Raw genomic sequence first — 16,548 nt, forward strand, 5'->3', positions numbered from 1 at the left:
TGAGGAATGAGAAATACAAATGTCTGCTATTGACAATTGTTTTTTGATATTTAATGATTTCTTAAACAGTCCAGCATGTTTGTGGTAAGGTTCCATGCCCATGTAGAGAATAAACCCTCAGCTTTCCTTCTTTCTCTTATAGACTGAATAAAGGCTGCTGAAATTGCTGTGCCAGTTCCGTGTAAAAAGCAAAGGCGGAGTCTTGGAGTAGCTCATATTGTGCTGGGGTCTACAGTGAGGGAAAAAGCACTCTTCCTGGATGTTACTTATGTAAAAAGAGGGCAATGAAGCATGTACTCCCTAAGGGAACTGAAATGCTGAGACTGAAATATCGGTGATCATGGTGCATCCACCCACCTTTGCTTTCAGACAGGCAACTTGCGTAGCAATAACTGTTCGGCTGAGGCAGAGGGGATCTCAGCACAGGGCAGCACAGTGTGCTTGGGGGGCTCAGTCAAGCCTGCATTGTTTTCTGTGAGCACAGGACAGTCACCAGTTTGAAGTAATATTCGTAAGTCTATTCCATACTGAAGGCATAAATGAGCAGTATGAACATTTGCTACCTCAAAATCTTTTCCTTGGTTGATTCCTAAGGTACGAGGCTAGTTTCTGCTTATACATGGGACAGATACAATTATAAGCAAGCCAAAATATTGGAAGAATTCATGTGTAAATTATTTAAATGAGTAGAGGAAGATATTTGCTATTCTTTATCAAACCTAAAATAAAAGCAATGAAAGTTTAAACATTTTAGGAGTCCAAAACTATACTTTTTATCCATTAATTTGTGAGGCCTATGAATCCAAATAAAACCTTTGTCAAGGTTTTTCAACATTTTCCATTTCCTAACTGGGGATTGACCAAACCTTAATTTGCAAAGTTTGTGTTTTCTTATTAAATATTTCCTACTTTTTAAATTTGGCTACCAAGTAAAATTTATCCAATTTCTGTAATTTCTGGTAATTTAATTCTGTTATAAACATTCATGTTTCCTTGGGGGGAAAAGTAATATACATGCACTGAACCCATTCTACAGCCTATTCAAGCTGTTACTTACATAACATATTACAAAGCATCTGAAAAGAAAATTATGCATTTCAGCCAATTATCTATTTATCAGACATTTCTATTAACTGCAAGTGTGTAGTGAGAAGGTACAGTAGTGGTTTAATACATTATAAAGACAGACAATGTTTGAAAGTACATGTTAATCTACATTTTTAGAAATTACAAATAAGACAACTATGTGCACAGTACTTTAAAATGCAGTGAATTTTTCTTCTAGTTGCATTGAAAATACCAGCTCCTTACACAGTTGAATCTGGTTAAAAGCTCTATTCCCAGTGTAATAAATGTGATACCACAGGTACAACATTGACAACAGAGATTAAGGCTCTGTTCTGATGATTGTTTATTTCTCTGTGCATACCTCCCCTCCATTCCTCTCTTCTCCCAGTCCTTTTCCCCCCAGTACAACCCATTATTTTTCATACAGAATGAAAAGCTAATTGGCTCAAGAGTATTCAGGAAGAGAAATTTAAGATACAAGATTTTAATTTAAAAGCAAAGAAATGTGCAATGAAATGTAGATTCACAGCAATACCTGGCATTTATAAGGCTGATTTAATTTAAAAAAAAATTATTGTTATTTGGGTATGTCAGAAGAAACCACTGTCCGCATCCCATGGTGCTAAACACTCAAAACCAGGTAGCACACAGAGGATAGAGTCCAGGACTGAAGATCATATAGACTGATTTGGTCTCAGCAGTCTTTGTGAATTTGAGGAAGAACAATCATCTCTGTATTTGAGATACAGAAGGTCAGGCACAGAAAACGTAAATGCCTTGCTCAGAAACACACAGTGAACCAGTGGTACACTTTGGGTCTGTTGAGTCTCCAGTCACTGATTTTTTTGTTGGCCTCTTAAACAATGAAGAGAAGATCTTCTGAGATGCATTCCATATCATAAGGGAATCAGTGTCAAATGCACACAGCCTGATTCTACACTACCTTTTGGCATCTGTAGTCATGTTTACTTTGTAAAGAGGGCCTAAAATACCCTCAAAACAAAGTTGATTTGGTGTCAATACATGTAGCTTAACAGAGAATCAGGGTCACAGCAATTACTCTGTGGCATGCTGAGACTAAAATTAACTGTTTTAATTGCTAATGAATTAAGGCTGATTCCTGTTTATATTAAGGCCTCTGTATCCTTCCATGATAATGTAACTGTGCCTCAGTGCAAGTAAGACTCAGGCTAGAAAAACTTAAACTTTTAGTGCCCTTAGACGTCAATGGTTTTAGTTGCCCATAATGTATAAAATAACTGGAGCCAAACAACCTGTCTCCATATGATGAAATATATGAAAAAGGATTGTAAAAGAATGTGAAAGTAAACTGAGAGACAATCAATCATATGCTTGTTGAAGAAGAAAATTAGATAGACTTGTTGCCTGGTCTTGGAAAAGGAGAATTGTACACAATAACACACCTTTATATGAAGAATACTGGCTTGATGTTTGGTGGTTATGAGTATGCCAGATAAATTGTAGATGCTTATCAACTTTGGAGATCAAGTAATCTTTTATACTACTACAATAAAATAGAAATAGATTTATTTGGTATTTAAGTGCTAGACCTAGTTTGCATAAAGCTAGTGTGTGTTATATTCAGAGGAGTAGGAAGATGACTCCAAGCTCAGTAAAATGCTACATGATCACAGATATCTCCTATTGTTGTTGTTATTAAAAGCCATTATGGGTTTCCTTCTTAGAATAGGAGTTCTCTAACTTTGCTCTCTGTAGCCGAGCATTATTTTAGAATGTCTTTCCTCTCCAAATGCTCTATTTGTAACAGTTTTAGTTTAAAACCTTCCATTTTTAGACAACAGTTTAACATTTGCTGGCTAAGAATAAAACTCTCCTTGCTCTATTCAAATTTAAGGCCTGGGTTCCCATGGGTTGCAGCACTTTTAAACTTTTTTGACTTCTAGTTAGGTTTATTTTTTAAAGCTAATATGGAATTTGTTTGTGTAAATTAACATAATTCCAGAGGCAGCAGTGTGACTATGATAATTACCCAGCTGAGGATCTGGCCACTGAAATGTAACTTCAGTGGTCAGGAAAGCTGATTTGTATACAAGTCAAATAATATGATCGGCTGGGTCATACGTAACGTTATGTTTAGTTTCATTGACAATTCAGAAAATATTGAATAATAAATTCCATTGTTTCTATTCCCTACTTTTGTATACAAATAAATCATCTTTTCTAAAACATTCTTTTTCTTTAATAAGGCTTGTATGCATTGTCATATCAAAAGTGTTTGCTATTGGAGCAATCTTTCAGTTTGCTTTCTTTAGAGTTATCTTTATTATCAAATTCTACAGCATTCTAAACTTTAATGATCATTAGCAACCCTGCACTTGAGTAAAGAATCACATTAAAAAAGTATAAGGTATAATATTTTCTTGTCCAAAGCTAAGGCAGGATGAACAAAAGTAATGAGCTCATGTGATCCTCACCTAACAAGGCTTGATTTTAAACAGTATCCAAAATACAAAGCCCAAGCGAGGATGTTGTCGCAATGATTATTGCACTTTCTCAGTGTCTTGCTATAGAATTAGTTTTCCCTTTAGCAATATACGATCTCTTTTCCTGAAGACCACATGAAGTTATGGTACTCTGTAAAGAAAAGAAAGCACTTAAAGTATTATAACCTAGACAGAAGGATACAAAACCAAATTACCGTTCTATGATTTAGTTATGTCATGATCTAATATTGTTTCAAAATTATTTTTCTGTCATTTAGATTGGCATCATCTTCTAAACACCCCATGGGCTCTTTGGCATGCTACAAATTCAGCAGATGCACTGTCTTCTGGGCTTTACAGCTTCTTCTGATGAATGTACAACATTTGGAACAAAGCCGCTCTTGACACCTTCCCATCCATCTTGTATTGAGATTTCTCCATTTTTTACAAGTTCATAGATGTCTCGTGTAAGAATTGTAAAGGACTCTTCAACATTTGTGGCATCTTTTGCTGAAGTTTCTATGTATTTCATACCACAGTCAGATGACAGTTTTTCAGCTTCTTCTCTTGCAACCTCACGCTGTGACTCTAAGTCACATTTGTGTCCTACTAACAAGAACACGATCTGAAAGGGCTGCACATGCATTTTTGCTTCCTCTAGCCAGTCTTTCACATGTTCAAAAGATCGTCGATTTGTGATGTCAAACACTAGTAAGCCACCCACAGAATTGCGATAATAAGAGCGTGTTATTGATCTATGAAGAAAAAAAAAGGAAAAGGAAAATTAAAATAATTTTCAGTTTATTAATAAATTGATTACTTTTCCATATGGCAATGTGGTTTTATATTTTATAAGTTTTATTAAATAACTTTGCTTTTTAAAAGCTAATTGAAATTTAATTATTTATCACTAGACTACTATTTGTTTTTCCTACATTCAAAATTCACTTTCTAAAAATTCCTGAATCCAACATCTTTAGGGTGAATTTTGAATGCTGAATTATTCTGCAAAGTGCTCTTTATTAGCAAACTGTGGGACATGTTCACAGAAGAAAAGATATATTCTTTTGGTGTAAATCTGAGTCCTTCAGCTTCATATAAACATGCACTTCACTTTGTTCTAATTAATTATTTCAAACTGAAATACGTATTTGCGAAACCTGGAGCCCAAACTTGCCAGTGTACAGGCATATCCATTTGCATTCCTTGCAGAAACATGATTTAAAAGAAAGTTTATACAAATAATCATAACTCTCTGTGCTTGCAGAATCAACAGGTAATAGGCAGAGAAAGGAAACTCCCTGAACGAAGCTGTCCAAAAGCTTTGAGTGAGCTGGGCAAACACACACTTATTACAGGCAAGGGACACATCTGCCTCCAGCATCTCTCTCACAGAGAGGTTTAAAAGCTCTTTATAGATTTAGTATTTTTTGGCATGAGGGCTGGCAAGAAATATTTTCTACTTTTGAGAACTCTAAGCTCCAGAACATTCACTGGAAGGAATTTTGAAAGAATTTTTTCCTTCTTCTGGTTGAAAAAATTTTTAATGTGCTCTAGAATAACAAAGTAAAATGTTGGAATGTTAGAGAAAGAGAAAGAAAGATACAGGAACTAAAAAATTATTTTAAGTCTCTAATCATGCGCAGTAGGGGAGAAAAGAGAAGGTGAGAAGAGACATTTTAAAGAAAGTGACAGCCTACCAAGGAGCGGATACAAGCACTTGTTGCTGGCATAAATATATAGCTAGTGTATATATAAGTATTCTCTAAATGAGATGCACAATCTTTCAACAGTCATTATTTGAAATCATAATGTAAGCTAAGAATGAATTCCCTTTTATCTCATGATTATGAAGAGGATGCTGATGCCAACTTGAAACTTCAGGAAGCAGGATGAACTGTACACAATAACACATCTTTCTATAATGGTAGGACCCTCTGATTTTCAGTTCATTGCATTTAATAGAGTTTTTGATAACAATTTGAACACAGAGGTACAGTCAGCAGCAATAGTCCTATTACAGATAGGTAAGTGCACAGATAAATAAGAGTGAGATTTCTTGGCATATCTAAATTCATTTAGCCACAGCAAACAGCATTTGAAATGGTTTTACTTAGATAAGAGGGAGAGACTGTTTCTCCTAATGCTTAGAAAGATCTTTTCTACATTCCCAGCAACCGAGTCCATGCGGTGTCTCCCTGAATGTGAAGAAAATAGGATCTTAACCTCAGATTAATTCAAAAGGCCTGGATATGAAAAATGGCACACTCTTCCACAAAATTGTTTAAGACCATAAGTGAGGGGTGTCACATTTTGTGAAGTATTGAATAAAGGTGCCATAAGGATCTGTTTCTGGTTTTCTTAACCATTTTTTTTTCCTCTAGAGTGTCTGCAAACACAAATGAAGGCATAAAAATAATTCAGGTGGTTCTAGTAAGAGCAAATGTGAGTGACAAAAATGGGATTTGATTTGGAGAAGTGAAAGCTAATACAACCTATTTTCATGACCAAAAAAACAGACAAAAAAACCAAACAAAAAACCCAAGCATCCCCCGCCAAGCCTTGAAAACAAAGAAAAGCATTAGCCAGGAAAGAAAGAAAGTTAGTATTGAAAATGCAGTGCATCATCTGCCAAGCACTTCTATATAAAAAGATGTTATATCATGTGTCTATGAACTGGAGTACAGAAACACAGCCCTCTGTGTGGTTTTGGGTGCTTATACACAGCAGTCACAGTACCCTCATCTCTTGTAAGTCTCTTCTGCAGAGATGTGCTAATTTACAGTAGCTGATGATCTAAGTCATTATATTGAATTATGTGTGTGTACTGCTTTTATTGGGGATGACTAAAAAAGTATCCTGTAACTTTGTGCTGTTCATCACAAAAGCTGGGTAAATATATCAGAGAGACAGCAGTCATTTTTTCTGTAGCTCTGGTATGCATAATTTTAAATTAGTTTTCTCATTATAAAAAAAAAATCATATAATTGAGAGGCTTTCGAAAACAGGAACACAAGAAAAAAAAATACAAAATTCTTAAAGATACATTGATACCTACAATATCATGCTGTGTGGTTTTCTAAAATCTGAGAAAAGAATTGTAGAACCACAGAATCATTTAAGTTGGAAAAATTTCTAGTGATCATTAACTCAGCACTGCACAGTCCACCACTGAACCATTTCCTTTGAGTTGCCACACCTACATGGCTTTTAAACTAACATTACATAACTCCAGGGATGGTAATCTACCACTTCCCCAGGCAATCTGTCCCAGTGCTTTTACAACCCTGCTGCAAACAAATTCATTCTTAATATCCAATATAAGTAACTTGGGGCCATTTGCTCTTGTCCCACTACTCCTCACTTGGGAGAAGTGGCCAACCCCGACCTGGCTACACCCTCCTTTCAGGGAGCTGTAAAGAGCAATAAAGTCCCCCCTGAGCCTCCTTTTCTCCAGGCTAAACACCTCCAGCTCCCTCAGCTGCTCCTCACATTGCGCTCCAGCTTCCCCAGCTCCCTTTCTCTTCTCTGGACACACTCCAGCCCCTCAATGTCTTTCTTGCTGAGCAAGGGAGGGGATTGTCCCACTCTACTCTGCACTGGGGCAGCTTCATCTCGAGTGCTGGGGACAGTTTTGGGTGCCACAATAGATATTAAACTATTAGAGAGTGTCCAAAGGAGGGCAACAGGGATGGTGAAGGGCCTTGAGGGGAAGCTGTATGAGTAGTTGAGGTCAGTTGGGCTGTTCAGCCTGGAGAAGTGGAGTCTGAGGGGAGACCTCATTGCAGTTACAGCTTCCTCATAAAGGGAAGAGGAGGGGGGCAGTCGCTGATATCTTCTCTGTGGTGACCAGTGACAGAACCCAAGGGAATGGCCTGAATCTGTGTCAGGGAGGTTTAGGCTGGATATTAGAAAACGGTTCTTCACCCAGAGGGTGGCTGGGCTCTGGAACAGGCTCCCCAGGAAGTGGTCACAGCACCAAGCCTGAAAGACTTCAAAAAGCTTTTGGACTATGTGCTTGGGCTCATGGTGTGATTTTTAGGGTCGTCCTGTGCAGGGCCAGGACTTGGGCTTGATCCTTGTGGGTCCCTTTCAACTCAGGATATTCTATGATTCTTTGTATAATCACATCAGACTGTGGCTTTAGGGAGGTTTTAAAACAGTCACAGTGTTTGTTTTTCATTATGATCTCAGTGATCTTTACCAGAGGAACCTAACTTTCACTAAAAGCTTCATCTAATTTTGAAAAGTTATTTTTATACTATAACTAAAGACTACATTGTAATGGTATTAATTTTGAAAGTACATATTGTTTACTGAAAAAGAATAGGATAGTGTTTAATTTCCAGAATGTTAGAAGCAGAATGTATCTAATACCCTGGCCTAGTAAAAAGTGGGTTAATGGAAGTACCCCCACAATATTTTGTCCCTACTGAAATGATCTCTCAGTCTTAGCACCACTACCGAGCATTTTATAACATTGGGGGTTCCATGGTTTAAATATACTATTGGATTTAAGTATGGGAAAATTAAACAAATGAACAAAAATCATAGCAAAGTAGATGATGTAAAACACATCCAAAGTAGCAGATTGCTCTAAATGACTGATCTGAAGATAGAAATAAACTGAGGGTGCACCCTTCATTTACATTAATCTGCATTAACCTGAGTCTATACTAAACAAGTCTGTGGGTTCTTGTTCTAGTCAGGTGTTAACGGTGTTACTGATAATGTTGTTGTTTTCCATGTGGCACCTTAAACAATGAGAGATTCTGCTCAATGATGCCTTACTGATGTCAAAATATAGTCAATAACTGCCCTGTCAGTGCATGAAATTCAGTTCAAATACAGAATCATCAATGAACTAAAGATACGTAAGAATTTTTCCCAAATAATTCCTCCAAGAAAGTACATGATATCTTTCAAGAGAGTGTGATGGCAGGTGTGTCACACCTTACTTTTCCCCTGGGAATGTCCCTAATACCTGGGACCAAAAGAAGGGGGGTTATTATGCAGCCAGTAGTTTGCCCTGCATGCAGGGAACTCCCCAGGGAGCTTTCCAGACAGGTTTTACCTCCTCTAAAATCCCAATGCGTGAGCCAGAGCAGAATTGGAAATCAGAACTGCAAACTGCTTGGTGTTCCCCAGAATTAGATAACTTAGTGGAGTAATTAGCTCTTCCCTAAGATCTTCTTTGCTTGTGATCTGTAGTGTTCTCCATTAGGAGTGAACAGAATGTGCAACATTTTAGCCTGTGGTGTAACCTAGTAAAGTAGTTATAATTTATTTGACTAAACGTGAAACAGACTATACAATAAACACTATGATATTTAATACACCAACTGAAAAGCAACTCTTAGCAGAAAAACAAACACAAATATTTAAAACTACTTTCTTCAGGTTGTACTTTCTGAGTATTAGAAAAAACACAGAGGTATACTAATGGTAAATTTAAGAGCAGCTGACTGCATGACTCATCAGTGTATATTCCCTGAGCATTCCAGGGTTAAAGGATGGCTATGATTTGATTTTAAATGTATGCAAGTTTCTGTGCATTTACATTTCTTTCAGTTGAGTGTCTTGTCATTGGCCATCCTGGCTATTTGTCAGCACATTCAAAATAAAGAGATTATACACTCTTAGCCACTGATTTACAGCTATTCTTCATTCTGTCTGGAAAGCACAAAGATGGTGAAAAATACTAAGAGCTGTCCATTAACACCGTTAAGTTCTTTGCTAACCCTTCAGAAGCCTACCTGCAAAAATACATCTGAAATTGTGACTCATGCAAGCCCAGGAAAGTTGATGTTTCACTGTAACGCTTATTATAGTGGCAAAAAAGTTGTTGTTCCCCCAGAAAAACAGTGCAATCCCACCTCTTCAGCTGGGCGTGGAAATCTGCACAACTGTTGTGATGGAAGACAGGAGTACAGAGGAATTGATTCTGGCCAGTGAAGAGGCCCATTTCAATCCTCCTGCTAGCATTCCAGTAACAACAGGTGTGTGCATCAGGTACACAGAGATGGGTTACACATTTGCACCCGCCCTGAGCTCATATCTGTGAAACCCCAAGTCCTAACTACAATCCATCCACAACTTGCCTCTGCTTGCATGCACTACAAATGCCACAGAGACACAAGAGTGAGTGACACTATCAGTTTGTAAACTTGGAAATGACTGTGACTTTTCTGGGGGAGGAAGAGTGGGTAGTTTTGCTACCTGTTTGTAACAGAGGGGACAAAGGAGGGTATTTAATACTCAGTATAGCATTTGAGCTAGTTTAGCTACATTGTAAATGGTAAAGGTATTAGTGAAGACTCCTGGCAACCATCAGTGCACAGCAGGTGCAGAATGCAGATAAAACACTAATAAGGGACTGTAGCTGGCTGCCAGTGGCTTCCACACTGCCATGGCTGCACTGGTGCACACGGTGCTGCTGTGCTTCAAGGAGGAAGAGCTGGGAGGCGGCCTGGTCTCCAGATTGAATGGGAAAGTTAAAGGCAGAGGGAAATACTGCAGGGGAGGATGAGTTCGGAGGTGATGACAAAGTAAGCAACGCAGAGTTAGGCAGAGGCCTCTTGCAGCAAAGAAAGAAAAAACATGGAAGAGGGATTGCTATGTTTGGTTCAGGACTTCAGGGGAAAGATGAGGGAAGGAAGAAGAAACAGGACAGGGCCACTTGTTACCCCATAGAGTGAGCTGGGAGGAGAAGGGTAGCTGTTCCCTGGTGTGTGAAGGGAAAGAGTGGGGAAGGAAACTCCTGGGAAGGAACTGGTGAGCAGTGGGGCAAGAGGGATGGTGAGCCAAGACCAGTGGCAGGCAATGGGGTGGAGGACTGTTTGGGGCACAGCAACCAAATGGGTGCAGGGAAATGTGCTGGGGGCGCGGCAAAGTCCTTGGGGCCGGAGATGTGTCGGACGAGGAGGGTACACGGCCGGGAGGACAGCAGGGTGTGTCCGGCGGCCGGCAGGTTTGGGGAGCAAGAGGGAGGGGGTGTGGGTAAGATCCCAGGTCCCGTACCTGAACCGCTCCTGCCCCGCCGTATCCCAGAGCTGTAGCTTGACCCTCTTGCCGGGTTCGATCTCTACCAGCCGGGAGAAGAAGTCCACCCCCACGGTGGGGTCGGAGTGCAGGGGTCCCGGGAAGCGGCCCTCGGTGAAGCGGTGCAAGAGGCAGGACTTGCCCACGGTGGAGTCGCCCAGCACGATCAGCCGGAACTGGTAGATCCAGATGGCCGCGTCCATGGCGGCCCCGGCCTGGCCCGGCTCCGCCTTGGGGCTTTTCCTGGGGCTCCTGCGCGGCCGGTGCCTGCACCGCGCCCCGATCGCCCCCACGCCCGGCATCGGCGCGGCGGGCGGGCGGCGGCGGGCGCTGCGCGGGGCCCGGAGCGCCGCTCCCGCGGGGGCAGGACGGGGCCGCTCCGGGCAGGGCGGCGGCGAGAGGCGGGAGCCGGGCGCCCGATCCCCCCGCCCCGCTCCCGGGGCGCCGCGCCGCAGTCCCCGCCGGCTGCCCGGGCGGGGCGGGGCGGGGCCGGGTGGGCGCTGTCCCTTCAGCACCAGGCTGCCCCGCTCCGGCCGCGGCTCCGCGCCCCCGCTGCCCCGGCTGCTCCGCCTGCTCCCGCTGCTCCGCCTGCTCCCGCTGCTCCCGCAGCCTCGGCCCCGCCGCCGCCGTCAGTGCGAGCTGGGGCCGCCTCTGCCGCCCGCTGGGCGGTGGTGCAGCCGAGCAGCCCGCCGGGGCCGCCCTCCCACCGTGCCGTCATGAGCGCGGCCAGACTGGCCCTCCTCCGCCGCACCGAGCTCAGGGAGCGCAGCGCTGCTCCCCGCTGCCTTGGGGCTACAGCCCGTGCCCAGCATCCAGCTCCCCCCGCGGGCAACAAGTGTAGCCTTGGCACAAGAGTAGGGGGATGCTGGGGCAGGGCACCAGGCCGGCATGGAAAATCGTGGGAGAGAGACTGTTAAAACATGATTTTGCAAAGAAATCAGGAGCAGAAAAGAAATGCTGGGGAAGGTGTGGAAGGAACCAGATCGGCAGGTGAAAAAGGGGCACGGACCTGGAAAGGAAGGTATCCAGTGGGGCGGGAGCTGGCAGGCCAACAGATACAGAGGAACAAGTGCCTGACTATATTGATGTGCTGGGAAAGTGGCAAAAGTGGAAAGGAGAGTTAGCAATCTAGACATCCCCAGAGAGAACCATGCAAACTCCCTAGAGAAAAGACATAATACTGGAAATGACAGGGACACACACTACTCATTTCCCGGTGGAACAAACTGCATGTATTTGGCCTTGGTGAAAGTGTCTCTACCCACGGTAATAGAAGAATTGTGTCAGTAGAGATTCCCGCGTCAGAGAAATTGTTTTGCCCTACTGGGACCTTCAGCTGACTATCATGTTATGATAAATTTGCTGAGCAATAGATTCCTCAGATTTTTTTTAAAGTCTGAGAACCATATGGGATAACAAACACTAACAGTCCTCAGATGGCTGGTAAGGGCATTAGAGCCAAATAAAAGGAAAAAGTTGAACTTCTGGTAAACAGAATTGGAGCAGCTTCTTCTGTAGTCTGGGGTGAGGGAGCCATGGGCAGAGAGCCTGAAAACCCAGCTGAGGCTAGGAGAGCTGGGAAGTAGGTTGTTGCTGGCAGAAGGTAGCAGCAAATGGATACTGATATGAATAGGCACTTTGATAGTGAAAAGGACAGGGAGAGGAGATGGGCGACTTTTTTTTCACACAGTCTGTTTTCCTTTGTTCATATTGGACACAAATGCAACTAAACCCCTAAGTACCTGTGGCTGGCTAGAACTACATCTGAAACCACATTTCTTCTGTAACTCTTTGGGGCTATTTGCTGTACTCTCATTGTCCAGGTCTGGTATTAATACTGCAATGTGTTACTTGGTCACTAGTGTGAGACTGATAGATTTCCCTTGTAGGCTTGTGTAGATCTTGCTCCACAGTGTGGATGAGTGAGACCAAGGATTGGGTGAAGTCAAAAGAAGGGTTGCATGCACTGCTTGGGAGATCATGTCTCCCAGACCCAAAATGAGTTTGTCTGGAATATGAATGGGTGGCTGGCCCTGAGGAACAGATCCACATGACCTCAGAACCTTCCAGCAAGGACTTGGCCTGGCAGCTCAAAAGCTGTAAAAGGCACAGCGAGGAGCTGCCAGAGGGATTTATCTTGCTATGCATGCTGAGCTGAAGTTGCAAGATGTCACCTGCTCCAAGAATCCATTCTCTCCATGTACCTTTCTGGCCAGCCAGTCAGTCCCTGGGACATGGTGATTCTCTGTCTGCCTGTATCTCTGAGAGCGTTCCTTTCTGTATCCTGTACATTTCTCCCTTGTACATTAAGTAACAATTAAAATAATACATATTATAATGATAAAAGAACCCTCATTAGGCTAAAATCAGTCAATTTCTTGCGGTTCTGCATGGGACATGATTACAGGTGATTCCTGGGAATCTTTCCTCAGTGTTCTGAAAAAGTGGCACTTATATACCAGAAGTATTTGCATGTGAAGCAGAGGTTTGAGGTATGTGGTACCAGTAGCTCTGATACTTGCCAAATGTGAATACTGAAAAATTTTAAGTGGACTTTGTTCATTGCATAATACCTAGATCAGATGCACAGCAGATTGGTGTTCTTTGCACATCTGGGCTGGAAGAACCCCACACTAATGAGTTACACAGCTCATTTAGTTCCGAACAGGTGAGCAAAGTCAATTTGCCTAGGGCATTTACAGTTGAGCTAAATATGTCTCCAAATATTATCAGGCTTCCACAATCTGGTCTGTCTAGCTAAGCTTGTCATTGTAGAAAAACTGTAGTATATACATACCTAAAGCACAAACTTATACCTCCATTTGTGATCTTTTGAGTGTCATAGGATAAATGCTACCTAAAGAATCTCCATTTGTGTTATCTGTTTTGAAGTGAACAGAGTGGGTGAATTTTCTGTCCAAGTCATTCAGGTTTTGTTCATTTACTAGTGACTACAGAGGCCCTGACAGCATGCAGTTCTTGCAAAGATCTCAGACCAACAGTCAGAAGAAGTGATTAAAAAAGGCTATTTTTTGAGGAGCTGGGATGGTTAGAGCAGAGTGGTTAAAGCAGCAACACAAATCTGACTTTCCTTCAGACAGATTCTACCACTTGTGCATTGGCAGCTTCTATCTGGTCTTCCCAGGGAGGGTGAATCAGACCTAAATTCTGGGAAATAATAAGAGCCAAAAACCCCCAAACTTCCAAATCTTCTCCATTATCACATAAATGACTGCACTAAGATGCAAATCAAAGATGTTTCAATCTAAAATTTTCTCATTTCTTGTTACATTTTTCACCTGGCATGGATTTTTCTCAAATGTTGGTAAGTGGGTAGGTGACTACATAGATCACAGCACTTCTGAAGAACGTGTACATGCACTTATGTAGAAATTTAGAGAAACACAGATGAAAGAAATTGATTCTCAACCCCAGACAGCCTGTGACTGAGAAACTGTACCTTCTGCTGCCACCCAATGACCCAAGAGAACTGAGGGACCAATCTGAAAGCAAGATGCCATCCATGCCTGTTTTAATTGCTTAGGCTATTGGTCTGGAGGCTGATAGAGCTGTTCATTTTTTCACAGAACAAGTTTCAATAGATGCAAAGTATTGATTTTTTTGTTGTAAGGTTTGGGGTTTGTTTGTTTGTTTGTTTTTAGTTTTGGTGTTACTTCTTTATTTTTTGTGGGGGTTTTTTTGGTGTTTTTTTTTTTTTTTTTGATAGAGTAGTACTGGAGGTGGTATACTCCCTACTAATGAGCAGTGACTTTCCTTCCTCTAAGATGTCATCATCAAGCCAGGTAGGTTTCACGTGATGGTGGGAAGGACATTTCTTAAATGACAACCTCTTAGAAGATGTTCTTGTTTCATGAGGGTGTTTCTTACTTTGTTGAGATGATAAATATGTGCATGGAAAAACATTGTACAAACCTCAGAAAAAAACCAACTTGCCCAACTGAGTGATCAGAATCCATGAATGGACTTACAGAAAAATTTAATAAATACTTAAATATCTAAATAAATAAATTTTTACATAGAGATTCACTTTGTGAGGCATTCAAATGGCTCTGTGGAGATGATGCAAGTGAAAATATTTCACAGAGGAATGAACTCACAGAGACAGTCAAAGAAGAAGAGAAACACCTCTGGGACAACAAAAGCTTATCCTAACTGTTCAGACCTGATCTTCCAGAAGTACCTATAACATAATTTCAAAGACAAGCCTGGGGAAAAAAACCAAACTAACTTAACAGTATTAAAAATCAAGGACCGGGTATTTACTCAAAAAATGCTTTATAATTATTAGATATTTTATACTTTTCCTCGCATTTCATCACCTCTTAAGCCATCTCTGTTCCACACTGGTTAACAGTGTGTGCCTGAATCACCATCTCACCCCTCTTGGCCAACTATCTCCTCCTTCAAAATGTTAGTAACATTATGTTAAACTCAGAGCAATGACTCACAGCTTGATCTTTGCTGTACCTAGATAAGATGTACTACAAGAAGAGCATTTCCCTCCCAAATATCCATGTATTCCAGGAGCAATAGAAGGTATCTAGCTCTGCAAATCTTGCCATTTTACACATCTAAGATGGCATTTTAGACAACCACAGTTACAGAGACACACCTAATTCAGTAAAGAATCATGAAAATACAGGAACATGTTACCTGCTCCTCTAAAATGCTAAAGTGAATTTGTGCACATTGACTTTTCACAGATAATGCCTAAACTTGTCTTTAGGCAGGATTTTATTGCCTTTAGGTGAGATTAAGAACAAAACCCAAAACGGAAATTTATTCTACTACACAGAACAAGTGAAATATTTGTTCTTGTGCCTCACTCTTCCATTTGTCACTTGGAATAATTCCTTCTAGGATCCTATGCCTCTTTTGCTCTGATAATGTTTTTCTCCCACATTTCCTTTCTGTTTGAGAAATGCTGGTGTGTGAAACAATATAGGTTTCCACTAATAAAGAATGCTCTTTTTCTGAGCTTTGTGTCATGGACTCTTTGGGCACAGTGATCAAAGAGATACTTTTTTTCTGTAAGCACTGCATTTCTGAAGGAATCCTACAAATCATGGCCCACCATCATGGTCCTCTGTTTTTCACAGATTCCCACTTTTGGTCAGATGCAATCTCTGATAATTTCTTAAAAGGAGTATTATTTTTAATTGCCTTCATAAATGTAATTGCTGAGATAATTCAGGACAGGCAAACAAGTCTCCCTGCACTGCTGGCAAATATTAAACAAGAACTTCCCTGTATGGCAAGTTCTGCTGATTTAGCCTATCTGGAAGAATTGCCCAGGCAAATGAGCTGCGACAACATCTGCCAAGTTTGAACTGACTAGATGAATCCAGTATGAGCTGGTAGCACAGCTCATGTTTCTTGTACATTACTTGGATGGGGGGCTGGAGGGTTATGGAAACTCTGGTGGGAACTACTAATTTGCCTCTGGGATGGAGGAAGGAAAATATATTTGACCTCAGGTGGTGCGATTAGCCGAGCCATTGCCAACTTATATCAATGATTTAATATGAAAGGTATTAAATTGTTAAAATGATAGTCCTTTGGGAGCAACACCACAGGTAGTCATCTGATACCATGTAGGAGCTGAAGCCCAAGAACTGCAATCCATGGAAGCTAAATTGTCGTCCATAGACCCAGCATGTCAACCAGTCAGAATGAGTGACCTGTTCCTCTGGGATTACCTGTTCCTCTGGTGGGGCTGAAGCTCTGATTTGTGTGTGATGTGTTTGCAGATCAGGAATCATCATTATCCACTTATCCATGTGCTCAAGCAAACTGGGTATCACTCAGCAGAATATCACACCACCTCATCTCCTTGTGACCATGGGATGCATGGTGTAGCTCAGAGACAACTTTTATTCAAAAAACAATGACAGTGGCCCTACACTCCTAATTCTGGTGTAAAAGGCTTGTCTTATGCTTTGCAACTGGAAAT

General features: G+C 41.4%; 1 protein-coding gene across 1 annotated transcript; it reads right to left on the minus strand.

The window, feature by feature from the left end:
- Positions 1–1,142: 1,142 nt before the first annotated feature.
- On the minus strand, positions 1,143–10,883 carry RAB39A (RAB39A, member RAS oncogene family). The gene is made up of 2 exons (XM_085063879.1): positions 10,554–10,883; positions 1,143–4,288 (listed from the first exon to the last, which is right to left on the minus strand). Exons 1-2 carry the CDS (start codon positions 10,874–10,876, stop codon positions 3,862–3,864), a joined length of 750 nt encoding a protein of 249 aa, XP_084920005.1. The 5' UTR covers positions 10,877–10,883; the 3' UTR covers positions 1,143–3,861.
- Positions 10,884–16,548: the final 5,665 nt, after the last annotated feature.

The sequence above is a fragment of the Lichenostomus cassidix genome, chromosome 1 (genome assembly GCF_008360975.1).
Source record: "Lichenostomus cassidix isolate B80296 chromosome 1, HeHo_3.0, whole genome shotgun sequence".
Taxonomy (NCBI): domain Eukaryota; kingdom Metazoa; phylum Chordata; class Aves; order Passeriformes; family Meliphagidae; genus Lichenostomus; species Lichenostomus cassidix.

Coding starts and splice junctions, on each gene's coding strand:
- RAB39A (XM_085063879.1), bottom strand. CDS start 10,876: ATGCCGGGCGTGGGGGCGATCGGGGCGCGGTGCAGGCACCGGCCGCGC. Junction 4,289..10,553: donor GCGGGGCAGGAGCGGTTCAG/GTACGGGACCTG, acceptor TTTTCTTCATAG/ATCAATAACACGCTCTTATT.